At 54.3% G+C, this 20,454-nt stretch overlaps 2 protein-coding genes across 3 annotated transcripts; one reads left to right on the forward strand and one right to left on the reverse strand.

Annotated features, from left to right (window-relative positions):
- Positions 1-580: 580 nt before the first annotated feature.
- Positions 581-13,156, reverse strand: PGPEP1 (pyroglutamyl-peptidase I). 2 transcript variants are annotated; one of them, XM_038163918.1, is made up of 5 exons: positions 12,855-13,156; positions 9,925-9,977; positions 4,491-4,607; positions 3,016-3,248; positions 581-2,219 (listed from the first exon to the last, which is right to left on the reverse strand). In XM_038163918.1, exons 4-5 carry the CDS (start codon positions 3,219-3,221, stop codon positions 2,027-2,029), a joined length of 399 nt encoding a protein of 132 aa, XP_038019846.1. In that variant the 5' UTR covers positions 3,222-3,248; positions 4,491-4,607; positions 9,925-9,977; positions 12,855-13,156; the 3' UTR covers positions 581-2,026. The 2 variants fall into 2 exon arrangements, with proteins under 2 accessions (XP_038019846.1, XP_038019845.1); XM_038163917.1 differs by lacking the exon at positions 12,855-13,156 and adding an exon at positions 12,534-12,641.
- LSM4 (LSM4 homolog, U6 small nuclear RNA and mRNA degradation associated) lies at positions 13,049-20,332 on the forward strand. Its single transcript, XM_038163919.1, has 5 exons — positions 13,049-13,163; positions 13,368-13,409; positions 13,515-13,613; positions 16,623-16,806; positions 18,930-20,332. The coding sequence occupies exons 1-5, from the start codon at positions 13,161-13,163 to the stop codon at positions 19,016-19,018; spliced, it is 417 nt and encodes a 138-aa protein (XP_038019847.1). The 5' UTR covers positions 13,049-13,160; the 3' UTR covers positions 19,019-20,332.
- Positions 20,333-20,454: the final 122 nt, after the last annotated feature.

Raw genomic sequence — 20,454 nt, forward strand, 5'->3', positions numbered from 1 at the left:
CACTTCCACTTCACCCACAGGGACATCAGAGGGGAATTAAGGGTTTTTTTCTGGGAATTCCTCCACCACCAGAGCCCGTGGGGTATTTCCTCTTCCCCAACTTTAGCAGCTACGAAACACCCAGGACAAAAAAAACCCACAAAAAACCCAAAAACTTCCCAGCAACAAAGGAATAAATGCTATGGGGATAAGGAGCTCAACTAATCACCAAAAAAAACCCCAAAAAAACTGTGTCAAAGCACGAAGGTTTCAACAAAATATTAAATAAAATAAATTACCAATCAGGAAATCTGACAAGTGCTACCTCGGAGTGGAGGGGAATGACAATATTTCACCTGAAGGCAAATTCCTCTGAGCAGGAAGGGCTGGATTTGAGGAGAGAAGGAATTTCCTCGGGTCTATCCAGAAAGATCCTCCCGCTCAGGCGCCCTCAGCAGAGTTTCTGTCCCATCTCAAGGGTTACAGGGAGTGGTTTTGTCACCAGAGTTCTCCTGGCAAGCTCAGGGCAGCTCTCACTGAGAGTTACTATAGCACAGCCAGCCAGCCCCAGGGAAATTCAAAATCCCGGGGGTTTAAAACCTTTAAAACGTTGTTTTTATAGATATATTTCCATCTGTAAAAGCATCGCAGACCTCTTCACCCCAGTGGCCTCTCCACGAGGCCTCAGCTCCCAGGTTTGTGTCTGGTCCTGCTCCAACCTCAGCTGGGATTTCTTTTAAATTATTTTTTTGGGTTTTTTTTTGCTGCAATCTCAAAATTGGGCAGCAAACCCGCCCAGGCAGGACCAGCATCACCCACCTGCTGAGATCCTGCAGGTGCCAAGGGAATGCCCGGGGAGTTCCCAGGAGCAGCACCACTGCTGATCCCTCCCTCTGGGAAGGGGGACGCCAGGAAAGAGCCTGGAATCCTCACTGCAAGCAAAACCCCTGCATTTCAAAGCCCTGCCTCTGGCTCCCAGGCACTGGCCTTGGGTTGAAGATCTGACATTTGAATTTTTTAAATTTTTTTTTGGTTTTTTGGCAGGGATTTTGTCGGTTTTCCAGCTGCATTTTCAAGCCTCCACCTCAAATCCAGGTGGGAATTTCGGGATCCCAGTTAAACGTTGCTCTCCCAGCCCGGAACACCAGGGGGAATTTGGAGCTGAGGAAATCATAAATAACTCAATTTTCACCTTAAAACCAGCGTGGAGCACCGGGAGCCCAGGATCAAGGTCTCCCCTGGGGAAAGTGGCCCTCAGCAAAGCTCCTCAGCCATCAGGGACTGGTTTTGGGCACATTTGAAATGAGGTGCTGGGTACAGGAGGTCCTCGAGGAAGGGAGGTGGCCAAGACAGAGGCGGGAAAAAGATTTGGGAAAGATTTAGGATCAGGCTCCAAAAATAGAATTAAAAAAAAAAAAAAAAAAAAAAATCCGTCTGGATTTGGGTTCCAAAAGGAACTCGAACATCCCTTGTGCCGCAGCCATGGATTTCTGGAGGACGTGGAGGGAGGAATCGGTGCCTAAAATCATCTTCCACTCCGGCCAAGCGATTCCAGGCTCCTCATCCCCAGCACACTCTGCTCTCCAACCCCACCCCAGCTGCCCTTCCACACCCCTGCCCCGGATCTGGGGTCAGGACAGGGGGAACAAACCCAGAGCCAAGGAAAGCAAACCTTCCAGGGCCAGAAGGAGCCACGAGAGGGCTGGGGAGCAGCTCTGAGTCCAGCTGAGGAGCCCCCTGGAAGCTCCCAGCTCAAACCCCTGGGGAGCTGCAGGGGCTCTGGAGAAGAGATTCTGCATCCTTTGCTGCTCGGGCTGGAACTCTCAGATTCAACAACAACGAAAAAAAGAAAAAAAAAGTTAATTTCTAAGCAGAATTTGTAGAATTTTTCCTTTTTTTTTTGTTTAAAGTCTCCAATTCTGGGTCTGGAACTGTTGCTTGTCGGTTTTGTTTTTGTGTGGTTTTTTTTTTTCCCCCCCAAAATACTTCAGCAGAGCAGGGGGAAATTTCAGAAGTGCAATACTAGGAGAGCTCCTGGCCGGGCTGCTCAGTGTTCGTGTTGACAATTGATTTTGTCTTCAGAATGCTCCAAAAAATCCAGCATTTCCTCTATGATGGCCTGCAGGGCCCTGCCCAGCTGTTCTGCAGAATAAGGCTTCCCCAGAGGAGGAACGTGGACGAACGCCGACCTGCCACGGCTCTGGTACAGGGAGGTGTAGTAGGTGAAGTCACACAGGTACCTGCAACACAAAAACGGAGATTATTCAGGGAAAAAAATCTATAAAACTAGGTAAAACGAGCTGCAGGTCCCCATGTTCAGAATCATGGTGGCAGACTGGGATTTAGGGGGATGTGAGGCAGGAATTGTGAGTGTGGGGTTGTTTTAATTGAATTTACGACCAAAAAAAGTGAAAATATATAGTTTTTTTCAAAAAAAAAAGGGACAAAACCAGATAAAATGAGCTGGAGGCTCCCATCCTTCAGCATCGTGGTGGGATTTAGGGGGATGTCAGGCAGGAATTGTGAGTCTGGGGTTGTTTTAATTGAATTTAGGACCAAGGCAAGGCACTGCAGGATTCCCTAGGGCTCACCCCCTACCTGCTGGCGTCCTTGGAGATGGTGACGGTGACATCCAGCCCCAGGGGCAGGAATTTGTGAGTCTGGGGTTGTTTTAATTGAATTTAGGATTCAATTCAAGGGATTCCCCGAGGCCTGGGGGGGGCTAGGGGAATCCCTTGGCGGGGCAGCCCCTACCTGCCAGCATCCTTGGAGATGGTGACGGTGACATCCAGCCCCAGGGCCCCCTACCTGCCGGTGTCCTTGGAGATGGTGACAGTGACATCCAGCCCCAGGGGCAGGAATTTGTGAGTGTGGGGTTGTTTTAATTGAATTTAGGACCAAGGCAAGGCACTGCAGGATTCCCTAGGGCTCACCCCCTACCTGCCGGCGTCCCTGGAGATGGTGACAGTGACATCCAGGGCCCCCTACCTGCCGGCGTCCCTGGAGATGGTGACAGTGACATCCAGGGCCCCCTACCTGCCGGCGTCCCTGGAGATGGTGACGGTGACGTCCAGCCCCAGGGCCGACACCCTGCTGCTGACGGCGTCCATGTCGATGATGGAGTCGATGCACTCGGGGCCGCCCTCCACGCAGCACTGCGAGCCCGGGCAGAAGCGGCAGTTGTCCAGCCCCTTGTAGCCCACGTTGTGGCCACACTTCTCCAGGGTGACGGTGGTGGCCATGCCCGACACGCCCACGTGCACCACGAGCTGCCAGGGAAGAGGGACGGGGTTGGGCCGTGCCAGAGCCGGGGTGACACCGCGGGAGGGTGACGGTCTGGGGGACAACTCTGCCCGGCTCAGGCGTGTTCAGCACCAGGCTGCATCTCCGGAGGATTTGGTGAGTCCCCGTTATTGCTGGGAGCACAGAATCACAGAGCCAGGGGGCTGGAAGGGACCTCTGAGAGAGAGTCACAGAATAAGGGGGTTGGAAGAGAATTCTAAGACAGAATCCCAGAAAAAAATGAGGTTGGAAGAGAATTCTAAGAGAGAATCCCAGAATAATGGGGTTGGAAGAGAATTCTAAGAGAGAATCACAGAAAAATGAGGTTTGAAGGGGCCTCTAAGAGAGAATCACAGAATATTGAGGTTGGAAGAGTATTCTAAGACACAATCCCAGAAAAAAATGAGGTTGGAAGAGAATTCTAAGAGAGAATCACAGAAAAATGCTTTCTCATCATTGCTCTCCCCCTGCATGGGGCTTCCCTGCAAACACAACATCCTTCCAAGGGGGGACAGCTCTGATATCCACACCTGCCCTGCCACTCCTTTCCCTTATCCAAACTCCCAGTCCAGCTCTCCTGGGGCCTCTCTGGGGACTGGAAGCCTGGTGGCATCTCACCACTGGAAGCCTGGTGGCATCTCACCACCCCCTGTCCCCCTGTGTTGATGAAATCGTGGGGTCCTCTGGGGCCGGGTTCTGCCCGAGGCACTCAGCCCGAGGCTGGACTGGATTTTTGATGGTTTTCCAGCCTGAACGATTCTGTGGCATGATTTTAAGGTCCTCCCCACCCCAAACCACTCTGGGATTCCACGGTTCCACCCCCAGCCAAGCAGGGAGGTGTTGCAGGTGCCAGAGGAACGAGGTGCTTTCATCACGGGGGGTTTCTCATCTCACCCCCTCCTGCCCTGAATTGTGATTTCAGCGGGGTAAAAAGGAGCCCTGGCACCTCCACAGCTGCTGGAGGAGCCCAGGTGGCACAGGCAAACCACGAGCTGTGCAGGCAGCCCTCCTCTGCAGCGGCCCCTTCACTGCTCCTGGCACCTGGAGCGCCGCAGGATTTCGGAAAATCCTCCAAACCCCCACGTCCTCACCACAGAAGGGGAAAAGATCCAGCCAGGGAGCTCCAGGCTGAAGGAATACACGAGCAAGGAGACTTCCCACGGTGCCCACTGCAGGTCCCAACCCTTGGCTGGGTGGTTTTGTTCCCTCTCCTCCCTTCACTCACTCACTTGGGGACTGTGCTTCTTCCACAGGGCAGGAATGAGCCTCTGCACGGTCTGGTACTCAACAGGGACCTCGTAGACGTGCAGATCCACATCATCCCTCAGCCCCAGCTTCTCCAGCTCCTAGAAACACCGGCAAAGCAAAAAGCAGGATGGTCAGGCACGAGGTGAGCAGAGGGATCACTCCTGGGAGGCTGGATGGCAGAGAGAGGGACTAACAGCAGCTGACACCTCAGGAACAGCACCTGCAGAGAGTTCACAGCAACTAAAAACCAAACAAACCCCAAACCCATCACGGCAACAACAAAGGCAGCTCCCCACCTGTGAGAAGAGCTCCCGCAGAACCGTTGGTGTGGCTCTGATGTGTGTGTGACAAAGAAATCAACATTTAACTGACAACAGCCACCAGCAGCTCCCAGGGAAACCTCGGCTCTGTTTTTTAGAGAGTCACAATCCCCTCTTCCCAGCAGTGACAACGAGGAGAAGGTGGGACTGGGAGGGTTTTATCCATCCCCCAGGGCTGCTGGCCTGGAGAGCAATTTCACATTTATTTCCAAGAGCTCTCAGGGCTGGGTGATTCACTGAGGCAGTAAATGATTCCTCCCTCTCTGACATGAAAACATCCCAAATATCCTGGCAATAAACACAGCCAATTTCCTTCAAACCCTTTTAAAACACCAAGTGGCAGTTAAATACCTTGCAAAGGTTTAAAACCAGAGGAAAGGGTTTGGTATTTTTTCTCCCCAGACTGGAAAGCATTTTTGATCCCAAGACTGGGAGCTCCCCCTGCACACAGATTCTCCCTTGCTCTCTCCCAGAACTCAAGGAAACACCCACAAGGTCTGAAGCCTCTGGAAAAAAAAAAGAATTCTTAAAAAAATCATCAGGTGAGGCTGAACCTTGGAGCCAGGTAACACAGGAAGCATTTTTCCAGTGGGAGAAGAGACCTTGGCCACCTTAAGGAATTCCTGCAGCATCCAACCTGGGCCAAGCTTTCCCCGTGTCACCAAATGTCCAAAAGAGCTGTTCCCATGGAGCTGAGGTGGGAACGGGTAAAAGCCATCAAAATATCAAAGGACATCTGAAAATACCCCTGAACCTTTCTCTGTTCCGGGCTGGGATTCGGTGAGCAGAGCCACGAGCTGCTCTCTGAAGAGATTCTCAGGTTTTATTTTCCTCCTTGCGCTCCCCAACCTTGTACTCCTCCAGGTTAAAAATTAAAAATTAAAGACACTTGAAAGGAGGAGACAAGCTGAGGTCCAGGCCTCCCCCATTCAAACACGAGCAGAGTCTTGCCACAGTTTTTCTGTGTTTCTATCAGCATGAATGGTTTTCTACTGAGGGGGAAAAAAAACCACCTTTCACACTTGTACAGCCAAACCACGGGGATGTAACAGGATTCAGGATAACTAAAGCACCCAGGAAGGCCAAAGTGCCACTTCCACAGAGGCAGGATGAGAAATGACAGGCTCTGGCTCCCAGGGCGAGGCTGATGTTAAAGCCCTGCTCTATTGATTCGTGTCTGGCACACTCACAGCTGGATGGAAGGGATGGATCAGCTCAGATCTGCCTCCAAACCTCACCTGGAGCCTCAAGGAAGGAAAGGAGTTCACAGATGGGAGTGTTCAACCAGCAGCCAGCCCCTCCAGGAGGGGAAGGAACCCTTTCTAGGGGTGTCAATGGCAATGGGAAGTGATGCTCCTGAAGGTGAGGGGCTGGGGAGGAAACAGATCCTGGGGATGGGGAGGAAACAGATCCTGGGGATGGGGAAGGAAACAGATCCTGGGGAGGAAACAGATCCTGGGGATGGATTTGATGGTGGAATGGGAAGGTATCAGCTCCTCAGGATGGATTTGATGGTGAGGAAGGGGCAGGAATCAGCTCCTGGGGATGGATCTGATGGTGGAATGGGAAGGAATCAGCTGCTGGGGATGGATCTGATGGTGGGAAAGGGGCAGGAATCAGCTCCTGGGGATGGATTTTATGCTGGAGAAGGACTCAGCTCCTGGGGATGGATCTGATGGTGGCAAGCTTTCCTGGGTGAAAAGAGAATCCTCCAGCCACTCAAACCTCAACTTCACCAAGCCACAACTTTTGTTTTAAGCAAGCCCAGCGCCCCAGAATGAAGATGTTTGTAACCTTCCCCCCCCTCCCTGGAGAACCTCTCCCCCCCAGCCCTGCCCACCTGACAGGCAGAGCACACAGACCGTGTGTGACCGATTCCCTGACCCCTCCACAATGCTGCTCTTTGTCAGCCTCTAATATCCTTATCAGGTCTGTCTAGACACCCTGACAGCAATTGTCCTTCCTAACGTCAAAATGCACTCTGACCTCCCTCCTCCTCCTCCTCCTCCTCCTCCTCCTCAGCCAGAAGCACTCGGAGGGGGATGAAGGAGCCCAGCAGCTCCCCAGCCCACAGGTCACACCTGTGTCCACACCTCGGCCACAGCAGGGAGGGCAGAAAATGAGATGAGAAAAGCTCCTTTTGGTCATTTCTTCTTGGAAGTCCCTACCCAGCAAAAGCTGCAGCCGTGGAAAAAACAAATAAAATAAAAAAAATCCTGAACTGAAAGATTAAAATGATGAAAACTCACAAAAAGCAAACCCAAGTTAACACAGAGTGCTTTTGCTTTAAGCCTTAAAATGAAGCAGAAAGGAGTTTTTCTTCCTGCTGATTTGTGAGTAAAAACCCAAACATTTCATTGGGCTTTTGGGGTTTGTTTTGGGGGTGAAATTTTGAAACTTTTCATTCGGGCAGCATTATCAGACTGCTGCTGCCACTGTTTAAGGTAGCCATGTGTGAAAATCAGTCAGCTTGCAAAACCAGACAGAAATTCACTGCACTTCCAGGGAAAACTCACTTCTGTGGGAGAACCCAAATAAAAAACCAGGGGCAGAAAGAAAAAAAAAAAAAGGGAAGAAATAAAAAAGGGAATTTTCTCCTCGGGATGCAGCACAATAAAAGATGTAATAAACCAGAACTAGCTCGGCCCTAGAGCTAGGAAGGATTTAGAAAGATTGTTTAATTGATTTTCCTTCCATTAGGATGCAGATCACACCGTCTGGGATTCGGGAACTCAGACACGCCTTTGTGTCCCCTCTGCTCCGTGAAGTCCCCGTCTGAAACTTGCACAATGCCCACCTCGCCCAGCCTCAAAGACATGCTGTTCCTTTTTTGTCTGGGCCTCCGGGGGCTGAGACAGGGGAAGGAAAGGCAAATCCTCCCCGCTGCCTCCCAGCTGATGTTTTCAGTCACAATAATCCCGACCCCGAGCCTCCGGTTGGTACTCAAAACATCCCCAAGTGTGAGCTTAGCCACCCCAAACACCCCAGATCCACTCAAAACATCCCCAGTTCTGAGTTCAGGCACTCAAAACATCCCAAATCCACCCAAAACATCCCCAATTCTGAGTTTAGGCACTCAAAACATCCCCAAATCTGAATTTAGACACTCAAAACATCCCAAATCCACTCAAAACATCCCCAATTCTGAGTTCAGGCACTCAAAACACCCCAATTCCACTCAAAACATCCCAAATTCCGAGTTCAGGCACTCAAAACATCCCAATTCCACTCAAAACATCCCAAATTCTGAGTTGAGCCACCCAAATTCTGAGCTTAGCTGCCCCAAACATCCCAAATCCACTCAAAACATCCCAAATCCACTCAAAACACCCCCAATTCTGAGTTTAGCTACTCCAAACACCCCAAATCCACTCAAAACATCCCAAATTCTGAGTTCAGGCACTCCAAACGTCGCAAATCCACTCAAAACATCCCAAATTCTGAGTTTAGGCACTCAAAACATCCCCAATTCTGAGTTCAGGCACTCAAAACATCCCCAGTTCTGAGTTTAGCCACCCAAATTCTGAGCTTAGCTGCCCCAAACATCCCAAATCCACCCAAAACACCCCCAACTCTGAATTTATCCACCCAAACCACCCCCAACTCTGAATTTATCCACCCAAAACATCCCCAGCTCTGATTTTATCCACCCAAAACATCCCCAGCTCTGATTTTATCCACCCAAAACATCCCCAGCTCTGAATTTATCCACCCAAACCACCCCCAGCTCTGAATTTATCCACCCAAAACACCCCCAGCTCTGAACTCTGTCATCCTCCAAGCCCCTAAAAGCAGATTTTCGACGGAGGGGATGACTCCATCCCTCAGCCACACAGCTGAGCAGCCACCAGCGCCTTCTCTTTAGGTTTGTTTATTTATTTTTTTTTTCCCAAGCAACATCTCAACACCCACCGCTCCAAAGCCACCCTTTAGTCTGTCTCCTGGAAAATAAAAGCAGCTATTTACAACAGCTGACACCACGCCAGCAAGAACAAACCCAATCACAGCCTCACTTCTGGTTTTTAGCAACGTCCACGAGCTGAATATTCCTCCGAACCGACCCAAAATTAAATATATTCGTTCCCAAAAAAGCTCTTGGAGGGCAAGGTTTTGCCTTTTCCCACCAGCCACCACATCAGGCAGCTGGACATTAGCTGGGTGCCATTGATTGGAGTTTGTGATTTAATTTGAAAGCATTTGGAAGGAAGATATTAATCTCAGAGAAGGGGGGAGAGACGTGGTGGGGAGAAAAAGAGATTTAATTCCCCGAGCAACTGGGCTGAAAGGTGCCGTGGAATTCCCAGGAGCTTTGGCACAAACCCCACCCAGCAGTGACAAAGAAGGAAGGAGTGGGGCAACGTGGCAGCGCCAGCCCTGTAAAAAGTGTTTTTACAGAAAAAAACCAAAGTTAATTTAATAGAAAAGGGCTGAATTCCCTTTTCTTGCCTCATCTGTGGGATGCCAGCCTCAGCCGGGCACGGGGTGGGGCTGTTGGGGTGTCCTGTGCCCGGCCAGGAGCTGGGCTGGATGATTCCTCTCCAGAATATCCCAGGGTTTCGGGGATGTGCCCGTGCAGACACCCAGCCCCGAGTGGCACAGAGCTGGTTTTCCTGAGCAGGCAGGAAAAGCCTTTCCCCAGAAGAGAAGGGGGCAGGAAAAGAGGCAGCTGTGCCTCAAATGCTGACACCCCCAGAGCTCCCCCACAGCTCCAGCTGGCAGCCCCCTCCCAGGGATGGCTCCAAACCGGCCCAGCTTCCAGTCAGAACGGAGAGAAAAACACCCAGACCCCTCTGGGGGGGTTGGCTTGGAATTCCCCAGGGCGGAGGAAGATCCCGAGCTCTCCCTGCCCCGTTCAGAAGCACCCAAAGCTGGGAATCCCCTCCTTGCCTCAGCTCCCTTAACTCCATCCCATCACACTCCCCAGCCAAGGGATGGCTCGCTGGGCAGGGAATCAAACACCACCCAGCTGACCACTGGGGCACCTGCACAGAGCTCCCGAAGAAGGTGTGAGCGATAAAAGGAGCTGAAAACCCCACATTTTGTAGGGATTTGGCCTCGATTTTGACACTTCCCAAAAGGAAAGTTCAGGGCTTACCTGGACTGCAATCCAGCTGGCGTTCACAGCGTGCTCTCCAAACGGCCCAAACCCTGCAAGAGAAGAAAAATTCACAGGTTTGACTCAACTCGAAGTTGCAAAAGGTTTGAGCTTTCCTGGAAAAAGAAAACCAAACAAAATCCTCCACTTCTACCTCTCCATCCTTATTTCTCTACACCTGAGCATCAAACAGGACACCTGCCGTAAAATATTTCAACTCCAGCCTCGTGCAGTGAGGGAAAACAACATTCTTGAAAAGAAACTTGTTTTTTTTTCCTTGAGGAGAAGAATTTTCCTTCCTGCCCAGGTTGGAAAAATTCACTATTACCAGCTAACTTGCCCGACGCCACAGAATTAGAATCATGATTGGATTTTCTATTCCTGATTGCTTCAGCCCACAGCAGATGCTTCCACAAGCCTGCCTCAAATGTTCCTTCTCCGCTCGGGGTCTTCTCCAAGATCTTCGTTAGCATTAATTACACCTCCCAAGGAAATAAACAGAGCTGTTGACAACCCACCCACAGCACAGCAAAGGCTACCGAGGCCTTATCAAAAATATTCCCTTCAGCACCTCTGAATTCCTAAGGAAGAACTTTGGAGTTAACTGGTAACCCATAACATCTCTTTTTCTTTTTTTTTTTTTTATTATTTTTCCCTGAGCAAGCACACAAAGGTTGGGCAATTTATCTGGGCGTTAACGTCGACGTGCTCGGATCTAAAACGTCAGCCTTGCCCTCCGAGCCTCGTGCAATTAGGAGGCATAAATTCTGCCCAGCCCCTGGAAGGACCACGAATATCAGGTGACACCTTAATGGAAATGTGGGGTTCGCCCTCCCCGGGCAGGCTGAGGCGATGCTGCACACGGGAGGAATCTCCCGAGCGTGGGCTCGTCCACGCCCGCGGATCTCGACCCAGCCTCGCCAAAATAAATATTTTTGTATTTAAAATCCGAAAGGTTGGGGGGTTTTCCCGCGAGGGGAGCTGCAGGGGTGTGAGACAGGCTGCGACAGGGGAAGGAGGCAAACGAGTGCCTCCCCAGCTGCTCCTGCAAGCAAACCCCGAGACCCGCTGAGCCCAGCTCCCAAATAAAGCCTGACAATCCCACAAAAGAAATAAAATCCACATTTAAACCACCCAGCCGGGGAAAGGCTGCAATTCCACAGGTGCCCCAGGCACAGGGCAGGATTCCCCGGCTCCAAATTCCAGACCCGGGCGGCACAGACACCGCTGGGGTGATCTCTGCTCTGCCCCATCTCCTGCCCGGATCCCCTTCTGGGTGTCGTCCCTTCCCGGGGACAGGAGGAACTCTGAGCACATCCACCAGCAAGGCTCATTAGCAGTGAAACCAGCCGGGGATGGCGACGGGATTATCTCCTTAACGAGCTCGGAAAAAGAAATCCTGCTCAAATAAAACTCTTATCCTCGGGAGCCCACTGGGAACGCGGCGCCGCGGAACGGAATTCCTCGTGACATCCACGGCCTTATCAAACAGGGGCACGCTGCCTTTCGCCAGCAGGCTTCCTTGAAATTTGGGGAAAAAAAAAAAAAGAAAAAAAGGAGCGTGGAGGAGCCCTGCGAGCAGCAGAACGCTCCCTGACGCAAGGGTTCTGTTTAGTCACCGCCGCTCCGCGCTGGATTCGGGGCTTGGGAAAGGCAGGGTTTGCCACCTGCTCCCTGGGAGGAAAAAAAAAAAGCACTTTTTGCCTTTGATAAGCTGCCCCGCTATTCAAACGGCCTCAACTTCAGCTGCTGGGGGGAGACCTGAATAGTTTGGGCGAGTTCCCCATTTGTCACAGGACGGCCTCACCCACAAATCACCCCGAGCTGCCTTTGTACCCCGGGAAGAGGCTGACAGCGCCGGGCCCCTCGCTGCCCCCGCTCATTCCTCCCCCCAGAGCCCCGCGGCTGCTTTGGGGAGCAGCTCCCCCCCCTTGGGGGGCTCAGCGGGTGATTCCCCCCCTCCCTGACCCCCAAATCGGTTCTGCTGCTTTTTGGGGGGGCTCGATCCCCTTCTCTCGGTGAAGAGCAAAGCTTTGGGATGGGGTCACGCGTGGAAAAAGGGGATCCTGGCCGGAGAAGTGTGAGGAAAGCCCCTCACTCTGACACCGCTGAGCCAAAGCCCCCCGGACTCTGCCCTGCACCCCGTTTATCACCCCACGAAGGGGACAGCCCCCCGAAACAGCCCCCCGAGGGGACAGCCCCCCTCCCCGATGGGACAGCAGACGCCCCTCTCACCACAGGGAAGGGGTCCCCCACTTATCCCCCCACCATCTCAGGGGAAGAAGTCCCCAACTGCCCCCTCCAAGCCCTGTAGAGAAGGGATCCCCAAAATTCCCCCTCTCCCCCAAATTCCTCATCGCACAGAAGCAGCCCCTCCAAGCCGCCCATCACTTCGAGGAGGGCTCTCCCCCCTGCCCCCGGCCACTTTAGGTCAGGAAAATCTCCCCAAACCCGCTCCTCAGCACGGAGCAGGGCTCCCTCACCTTTAGACACCCCCAGACCCTTTTACCCCCCAAAATCCGCCCTTCCCCGGCAGCGCCCCCTCCCCGCGGGGAAGGGCTCCCCCAAACATCACCCCCCCATTTTCCCTCCCTCTCACCGCCCCGTACCCGTCACCACCACCGCCCGCCGCGGCTTCTCCATCGCGGCTCCGTCCCGTCCGTCCGTCCGTCCGTCCGTCCGTCCGTCCCGTCCCGCCGCCCCGCACTGAGCGCGGCCCCGCCCCGCGCCCCCGCCCCGCCCCGCGCCGCCCGGACCCGCCGCTTCCGCCGCCGCGGCGGAAGTCCCGCAGCGGGACGGCCTGCAGCCCTTCACCCGTTACCGAGCACCGGGAGCCTCCGTGCGCCGGCAGCCCCGAGGGCTCCCGCTCGCCCGCCCCAGCGGCGGGACTCGGGGTGGGGGGGGGGGGGTTGGTTGAACAAAACGCTCACCTTGAGCCTCGCGGGGGCTCCCTGCGTGGCTGCGGGGGAGCACGAGGCGCGGTCGCGGTACCGGAGGTGCGCAGCGCTCCCGCCCCGTCCCGGCGCTCCCGGCCCGGGCGGCGCCGCCGCAAAGGCGCGGACCGGGCGGCGCGGCGCGGCCGGGCCGCGATCCGCGCTCTGATTGGCTGCGGCGGGGCCGCGCCGCGCTCCCATTGGCTGCGGCGGGGCCGCGCCGCGCTCTGATTGGTCCCCCGCGGAGCCGGGGGCGGTTTGAGCGGCAGCGCCCGGCGCGGCGGCGGCTCCCGGTCCGGCACGATGGTGAGCGGGGAACCGGCAGCGGGAACCGGGAACGGGGAGCCGGGCTCGGGAGGAGGCTGGGGCGCAGGGGAGGGCTTGGCTCGTCTCTTCCCCCACGCCAGGGATGGCGTGCCCAGTGCCCCGCTCGGTGCTCGGGTCGGTGCCCCGGCCGGTGTCCCGTTGTCGGTCGGTGCCTGAGGCCTTTCTCCTCTTTTCCCCTCGCAGCTGCCCCTGTCCTTGCTGAAGACGGCGCAGAACCACCCCATGGTGAGTACCGGCCGCGCGGCCCAGCCCCGCTCCCCTCTCCGGTGCTGCCGGGTGACACCGGGCACGTCCCGGTACCGGCGCCCCGTGACCGCTGTCCTCTCGCAGCTGGTGGAGCTGAAGAACGGCGAGACGTACAACGGGCACCTGGTGAGCTGCGACAACTGGATGAACATCAACCTGCGGGAGGTTATCTGCACATCGCGGGTAAGACTGGAGCACCGGCACCGGCACCGGGCAGGGGTCACCCGCGGTGGCACACCCGGGAGCAGACAGCACTGTCCCCCCAGAATGTGTCCCCAAAGGCTCCCCAGCTCTGTCCCCGCAGCCAGGCTGGCTCTGCCTGCAATGCAGATTTAATGTAATTATTAATAATGCCCGTTCGTTATTGATAATGCCGTAACGGAGGAGCAGCCTGCTGTAGGTGTCCCTTTTCTGCACATCACAGGATGAGGGGCTGGGGTCCCTCATCCCCCTGGGCGAGGAGTGGGGGGCCACGTGCTGTGATGCTGATCCAGGTTTCCGAAAAAACCAGAGCCTTTACCTGTCCCAGGCAGCCTCAAACACCACAATCTGTGTTATTCCCCCCAATCTCTGCTATCCCCCCCAATCTCTGCTATCCCCCCCAATCTCTGTCACTCCCCCCAATCTCTGTCACTCCCCCCAATCTCTGTCACTCCCCCCAATCTCCGTTATCCCCCCAATCTCCGTTATCCCCCCAATCTGTATTTATCCCCCCAATCTCTGCTATCCCCCCCAATCTCTGCTATCCCCCCCAATCTCTGCTATCCCCCCCAATCTCTGTCACTCCCCCCAGTCTCTGTTATCCCCCCAATCTCTGTTATCCCCTCTCCACCTCAGCTGAGTTCACCCACTGATGTGACAGGGGCCTTTGGAAGGTCTGGGACCTTTGCCCTCGGCCAAAGTCTCTCCAGGGGGTTGGGATCTGTGTTTTGGGCTTTGACCTCCACCAGGAGTGTCTGCTCTCGTCCCTGTGGGAAGCACAGAGGGGAAGCCCACCCTGTGCAGACCCAGCTGCTGTTGTGCTTCCCCAGCCCTGGAATGCCGGAGCTCCGGGGCAGAGGGATCCTTGTTCTCCCAAAAATCCCCCCGCAGACCCCCCAGCTGTCTCCAGGAGTGTGGAATGATCTGGGGCACATCAGTGTGACAGGGGAGACACCCTGGGTGAGGTTTGCAGGGAATTTTGGGCTGGAATTTTGGGGTTTGGGTCACGGTGGGATGAGGAGCCGCTGTTGAGTGGAGGGGGGCTCGGAGGAGGTGACAGCAAAGTTTCCCTTCTCCTTGGAAATTTGCTCCCAGAGGCTCGGTGCTGTGCCTGGGAAGGGCAGCAGCTCTGGTTTTGTTGGGGTGTGGGGATGTTGGAGCCAGCCCAAGATGGTCAGAGGGACGGAGCAGCTCTCCCGTGGGAAAAGGCGGAATTGGGGTTGTGCAGCCTGGAGAGGAGCAGCTTTGGGGTCACCGGATTGTGACTTTCCAGTGCCTGAAGGGGCTGGCAGAAACACGGAGGGAAACTCTGGGCGAGGGATGGAAAGACAGGACACAGGGGGAGGGCAGGGTCAGGTGGGATTTGGGCAGGAATTCCTCCCCGTCAAGGTGCTGAGGCTTTGGGATGAAATCCCCGGAGCAGCTGTGCCTGCCCCATGCCTGGAGCATCCCAGGCCAGGTTGGGACAGGGCTTGGAGCCACCTGAGGCCGTGGAAGGTGTGGAATCGGGACAATCTTTGAATCCCAACCCAAACCATCCCACGGCCCCACGATGCCGTGACGATGCAGGAGAGCGGCCTCAGCTGCCCCCAAACGCCCCCAAAGCCCGGGTGAAGGTGGAATCTGCCGCCTGGCACTGGTGGCACTGGTGGCACTGGTGGCACTGGCCGCTAGATGGCACGGGACAACGAGCCGGGAGCCTCTTGTTTACTCGGGGGAGGCCGGAACGAGGAAGGAGCCTGGAGCTCCATCCCTTCCTGCGTCCCGAGCCAAGGAGCAGCCAGGCACATCCCAGGCAGGGTGGGGTTTGCCGGGTGTCTCTTGGAAGGGGAATTTTGTTGCTCCTCTGCCTCGTCCCGGGCTTGCCCGTGCAGGCAGAGCTGCCTGAAATCATGGAGAGCCATCCCCAGCAGAGAGCAGGAACGGGGCGTGCTGGGTTCACCTCCTCTCCTGGGACGCTGCAGGCGCCTGCTCCACATGAGGATGGCTGGGCTGGAGCCACCCCAGCTGCAGCCAGGCCCTGCTGGAGCCGGGACAGGGCAGCTCCCAGTCCCTCCTCCCAGTTACATCATGGCCAGAGAGTTGTTGTTCGGCTCTGGGTTTTTATTCCCGCAGCCCCTCGCTGAAACTCTGCTGGGTTGAGTCCTAGGCAAGGCCTTGGTGTCCCAGGAAAATCCTGGAATTGCCTGAGAGCAGCACAGGGAGGTGGCTGCTCCCAAACTGGCCGCCTGAAGATTCTTATTTTTCTATTTTTTTTTTTTTTAATAAATATGTAATGTGTGAGTTCCTTATTCCCCTCAGCTGCTCTGGAGGCTCCCATCCCACAGCCAGCTGGCTCCAGAGCTGCCTCGCTGCTCCTTCCACACCCCAGAGGAGTGAAGGAGTGGGGTGGCTCCCAGCTGGAGGAGGATCCTGGCCACAGCTGCCCTTTTCTTACCAGAATTGGTTGTTCAGCCCCGTTTTAACTCGTGCCTCTGCTCCCACTTTCAATTCCCCTCTCGCGTGGGAAGGGAGGAAGGGCCTGGCTTCCTCACCCTCCTCTTCTGGCATTTTCTGCCACTCTTTGAGGAACAAATGGAAACTGCAGTTGTTGGTGGGGCTCTGTGTTTTGGGGAGTTCAACCCCCCCATTTCTCACAGCTGGTTCCAGGTAATGCTCCCAGCAAAGACTGCTGGAGCTCTCCCCCTCTCCAGAAACGCTCAAAAGCCCTAAAAGTGACCCAAAAGCAGCAGGATTTGCTCGTGGCCTCACCAGCAGGGTGGGGACAAGTTCAGAATCCCTAAAAGGGACCCAAAAGCAGCAGGTTTTGCTTGTGACCTCACTTTTTGCTCCCCAACAGGGTGGGAACAAGTTCAAAGTCCTAAAAGTGACCCAAAAGCAGCAGGTTTTGCTTGTGGCCTCACCAAAAGGACGAGGACAAGTTCAGAATCCCTGAAAGTGACCCAAAATCAGCAGGTTTTGCTCGTGGCCTCACTTTTTGCTCCCCGACAGGACGGGGACAAGTTCTGGAGGATGCCGGAGTGCTACATCCGCGGCAGCACCATCAAGTACCTGCGGATCCCTGACGAGATCATTGACATGGTGAAGGAGGAGGTGGTGTCCAAGGGCAGGGGCCGTGGTGGCATGCAGCAGCAGAAGCAGCAGAAGGGCCGTGGCGTTGGAGGAGCTGGCCGAGGTAAAAAAATCTGAATTTTTTTTCCCCCCACTTTGGAGAGGGGAGGATGGGATCCCTGCCTTTTAAGAGAATGGGATCCCTGCCTTTTAAGAGACTGGGATCCCTGCCCTTTAAGAGACTGGGATCCCTGCCCTTTAAAGTTTCCCCTCTTGTGCGAGGAACAGCTCCTGCTGCTGTTTGAAACCCAGGGCTGTGTCTGGGGGAAGCTGCAGCGGCAGGATCCAGTTGAGTGAGTGTGTCAGGCAGCTCCTGCCAAGGAACAGGGAGGATTCGTGCCAGGGATGGGCCTCCCTCGTTCCTGGGGTTGGGCAGGAGCTTAAGAGAGTCTGAGCTTGACTGTTTCAGCTCCTCCTGGCTCGCTGAGGAGCGTGGCCCTGCAGAACTGTAGCTTTGCAAGGCCCAGGGGGAAAACAAAAGGCTGTTCTGGGTGAAAATAGTGAAAATAAAACCAGGCTCTGCCCGTGGCAGAGAGGAAAAAAAAAAATCATTTAAATCATTAAAGCCCCCCTTTGAAACGGGGCTTTGGATTTCCTGATTTGTTAATGTATTTATGTTAAAAAAAAAACAAAACAAAACTATGAGAGGGTTTGAGCTGCTCCTGAAAGATCTGAAAGATGAACAATTGGTGTTTCTGATAAAGGGCAGGTTGCCACTTCAGAAGAAACAGGTCACCAAAACAGCCCTTCCCCTTTCAGGGGGTTAGGTGATCCCAGGGCGCTGCAGCTGCTCCTTTTCCCCAGGTGACCCCTCTGGCAGCCTGGGAGCTGCTCCTCTGCCCTCCCCTAATGGCTCAGCTTTGGGGTTTGTGGTCACCCCTCAGCCCCGGGGCTGCTCTCGGCCTGGCCTTCACCTGCAGAGCTGAAAAATCCCAAAATCCCGAGTTCAGTTTCAGGAGCAGCCCTGGGGCTGGGCACAGGGAGGTGTGGAGGCTCTCTGGAGAGCTGCCCGTGCCAGGAACGCTGCCAGGACGGGTGGGACGGACCTGGAGCCATCAGGGCAATTCCCAGCATCTCCCTCTCCCCGAATCCCTGCTGCCCCTGGAGGCTCCCAGCAGGCAGAAGTGACCTTTCCAAATCTTTCCCTTCATTTCTGTTCCCCTGCTCGCCTTGGCCTTGGCGCAGCAGGTTTTTTAGGATTTTTTGGGGGGGATAAACCCCAAAGCCACGCTGTTTTTCCCCTCTCTGTGGCAGTGCCCACCTGGCAGGGAGCTCCAAGGTGGGGCTCCTGCCGTGTCCACGGGCAGCCTGGGTTTGCTGATGGAATATTTTCAAGGGAAGCTCTGGCATTTGCTAATTAGCTCAAAGGTTTGGCTCCCATTACCGAGGCACGAAGGGAGGAGGGAAAGGAAAAAAAAAAAAAAAAGAAAAAGAAAAAAACAAAAAAATGAAGGCAGGACAATTTTGTTGGGAGGCCAGCGGGCAGGAGGGAAGCTGTAATTGTGCTCACAGTTGAAAGGATTATTGTTTTTGACACTCCTAATCCTCCTCCTTTGACTTCTTGCTTGCCAAACTCACAAGTCCCCAGCCTCTGCTCCGGGAGGAGCATCCCGAGCACTGCAGGCTTGGGAATACTTTAATAATCCATGGTTTTATAATTCGGCCTCTGGTGCTTGGCCTGGGTCTCCTCTGGGCTCTGCCTGGTGCGTGGCAGGGTGGGTGCACGTCCCTTTATCCCAAGGATAGGATGGGGTTTTGGGGGTAGATCAGGGCTGGGCTCAGCAGCTGCTGTGCTTTTGGGGCTGAGGGTGCTCCTCTCACTGCAGCCCCCAGATCAATCCCTGCTCTCCCAGGATTGCCCTGCCCACTCTTTGGGGTCACAGCCTGGATTTTACATTTGTTGCTTCCCTGGTTCCATTTTTTTGGGGGGAAGAAACTTCGGTTTAGCACGAAACCAACATCAATCATAGAGTCACCAGGCCGGGGAGGTGCTGCTGAGCTCGCTGCTGGGGCGGGGGTGCGTTCATGCACCTCCTCAGTAAAGGGCTGGGACTGGAAAAGGAGAAGTCAGAAAGTCACATTTCTGCTTCTGAGACTGGAAAACAAGCAAGCTTTGGGCTGAGGCGTGAGGCTGTGAGGCTTTGCTGCCTGCCAGGGCTGCTGTTACCTGTCCTTTCTGCCCCACAGGTGTGTTTGGCGGCCGTGGCCGAGGGATCCCGGGCAGTGGAAGAGGCCAGCAGGAGAAGAAGCCAGGCAGGCAATCAGCCAAGCAGTGAGGGCCAGGGACGCTTCGGGTTCTGTCACCTCAGGGCTGCCACGTGTCCCAAAAAAAGGTTCCCTTTCCCACTCCCCCATCAGAACCAGAGCCCAGATCATGTTCCTTGGGAAGCCCCTCACGCTTTAGGCTGGTGGAGTTTTTGCTCCTTGTAGTCAGTAAATCATTGGAAATGCTCCTTAAAAATTTGTTCGTGGTTAAGGACCGAGGTTCTGCCTTCTCCTGAGAGTGAATTTTTCAGGCCTACCAGGTTTAATTTAAAATATTTTCCTCTCCAGAGGTACCAGTAGAAGGCAAACACTTTCTGGATTGCTTGGATTTTTTTTAATTTTTTTTTTTTAATACTTGAAACTTGGGAAACTGGTTTTGTTTGTAACAGACGCGTTTTGGTTTAAAAACACTGAACTTGAGGACGTTGTGTCTGTATTTGAATAGTCCTAAAGGTTTGGGGTTTTTTTTAAACCAACAAACTTTGAAGCTCTTTTCTTCTCCTGGCCAGTGGCTTTAAGGAGGGATGAACACTGGCCTTCAAGGCTTGTTCCCAAGAGAGCTTTGTGACAAATGAGCATTTCCCAATTAGTTCATTGCTAATTTGACTTCAGATTAGAAGTTTCCTTCAAAGGAACAGGGGGGGTTTTTTTCTGTGTTTCTTCTTTTTTTTTTTTTTTTTTTTTGCATGAGGCTGGTGCCCCCCTTATTCCTTGTGGGGGATTCAAATTCATTTTTAACACCAACTTGAGTTGATTTACGTGGGTTTATTTTTCCCCCTTGCTTTGAAAACTCTCTCCCTTCTGCCGTGACACCGAGTGCTGAACTCTGACAAGGTTCCTCCACCTAATTTCTTCAGTAGCTGGTGGTTGACCTCGCTGGCTGTAGCTGTCACTTCCTCCCCCAGCCACCAATTATCCTCCCGTGGGGACACAGGCCAGCCTGTGAACGTGTCCCTCCTGTAGGTTCAGAGAACTCCTGGGAATCCCCAGGTCAGGTTACTCCAGTCTTCCACCCCGTGAGCAAAACACGCCCTCAGAATCTCCTGGCTGATCCCAGTCGAGCACATGGGGGGAAGAAGCAGCTCTGGGTGCGCCTCACCCCCCCGGATGGATGAATTTTGGGGAGGGGGGAATTGATCTTGATTGATCTTGTGACTTGTTTTGAGCAGGTTTTGGGGGTTTCTACAGCTGGTTCTCGTATTGGAGGCTCTGCTGTGGCCACTGTGCTGAAAAGGAGTGAAGAACACGCTTTTATAGACTTATTTTTTTAATGTTTATAGAACTGGGCACAGTGGTGAGTGAGAATAAATCTCCAGCCTCTTCCAGCTGTGTGTCTGTGATGCTGCTGGGCCCTGCCCCACCCAGAACCCTTCCCCGAGCCCAGGAATCGGGGATAAATCCCCAAATATCCAATTTCCAGCACCAGCCACGTGCTCTCCGTGGAGCT

Source organism: Motacilla alba, chromosome 28 (assembly GCF_015832195.1).
Source record: "Motacilla alba alba isolate MOTALB_02 chromosome 28, Motacilla_alba_V1.0_pri, whole genome shotgun sequence".
Classification (NCBI taxonomy): domain Eukaryota; kingdom Metazoa; phylum Chordata; class Aves; order Passeriformes; family Motacillidae; genus Motacilla; species Motacilla alba.

What these genes read in the sequence shown, in the direction of transcription:
- PGPEP1 (XM_038163917.1), bottom strand. Translation starts at nt 12,567, where the DNA reads ATGGAGAAGCCGCGGCGGGCGGTGGTGGTGACGG. An exon ending in GCGGGCGGTGGTGGTGACGG is followed by an intron (nt 9,978 to 12,533) that starts GTACGGGGCGGT and finishes CTTCTCTTGCAG; the next exon opens with GGTTTGGGCCGTTTGGAGAG. An exon ending in ATCTCCAGGGACGCCGGCAG is followed by an intron (nt 2,220 to 3,015) that starts GTAGGGGGCCCT and finishes TTTGTGTTGCAG; the next exon opens with GTACCTGTGTGACTTCACCT.
- LSM4 (XM_038163919.1), top strand. An exon ending in CGGCGCAGAACCACCCCATG is followed by an intron (nt 13,410 to 13,514) that starts GTGAGTACCGGC and finishes GTCCTCTCGCAG; the next exon opens with CTGGTGGAGCTGAAGAACGG. An exon ending in CGTTGGAGGAGCTGGCCGAG is followed by an intron (nt 16,807 to 18,929) that starts GTAAAAAAATCT and finishes TCTGCCCCACAG; the next exon opens with GTGTGTTTGGCGGCCGTGGC.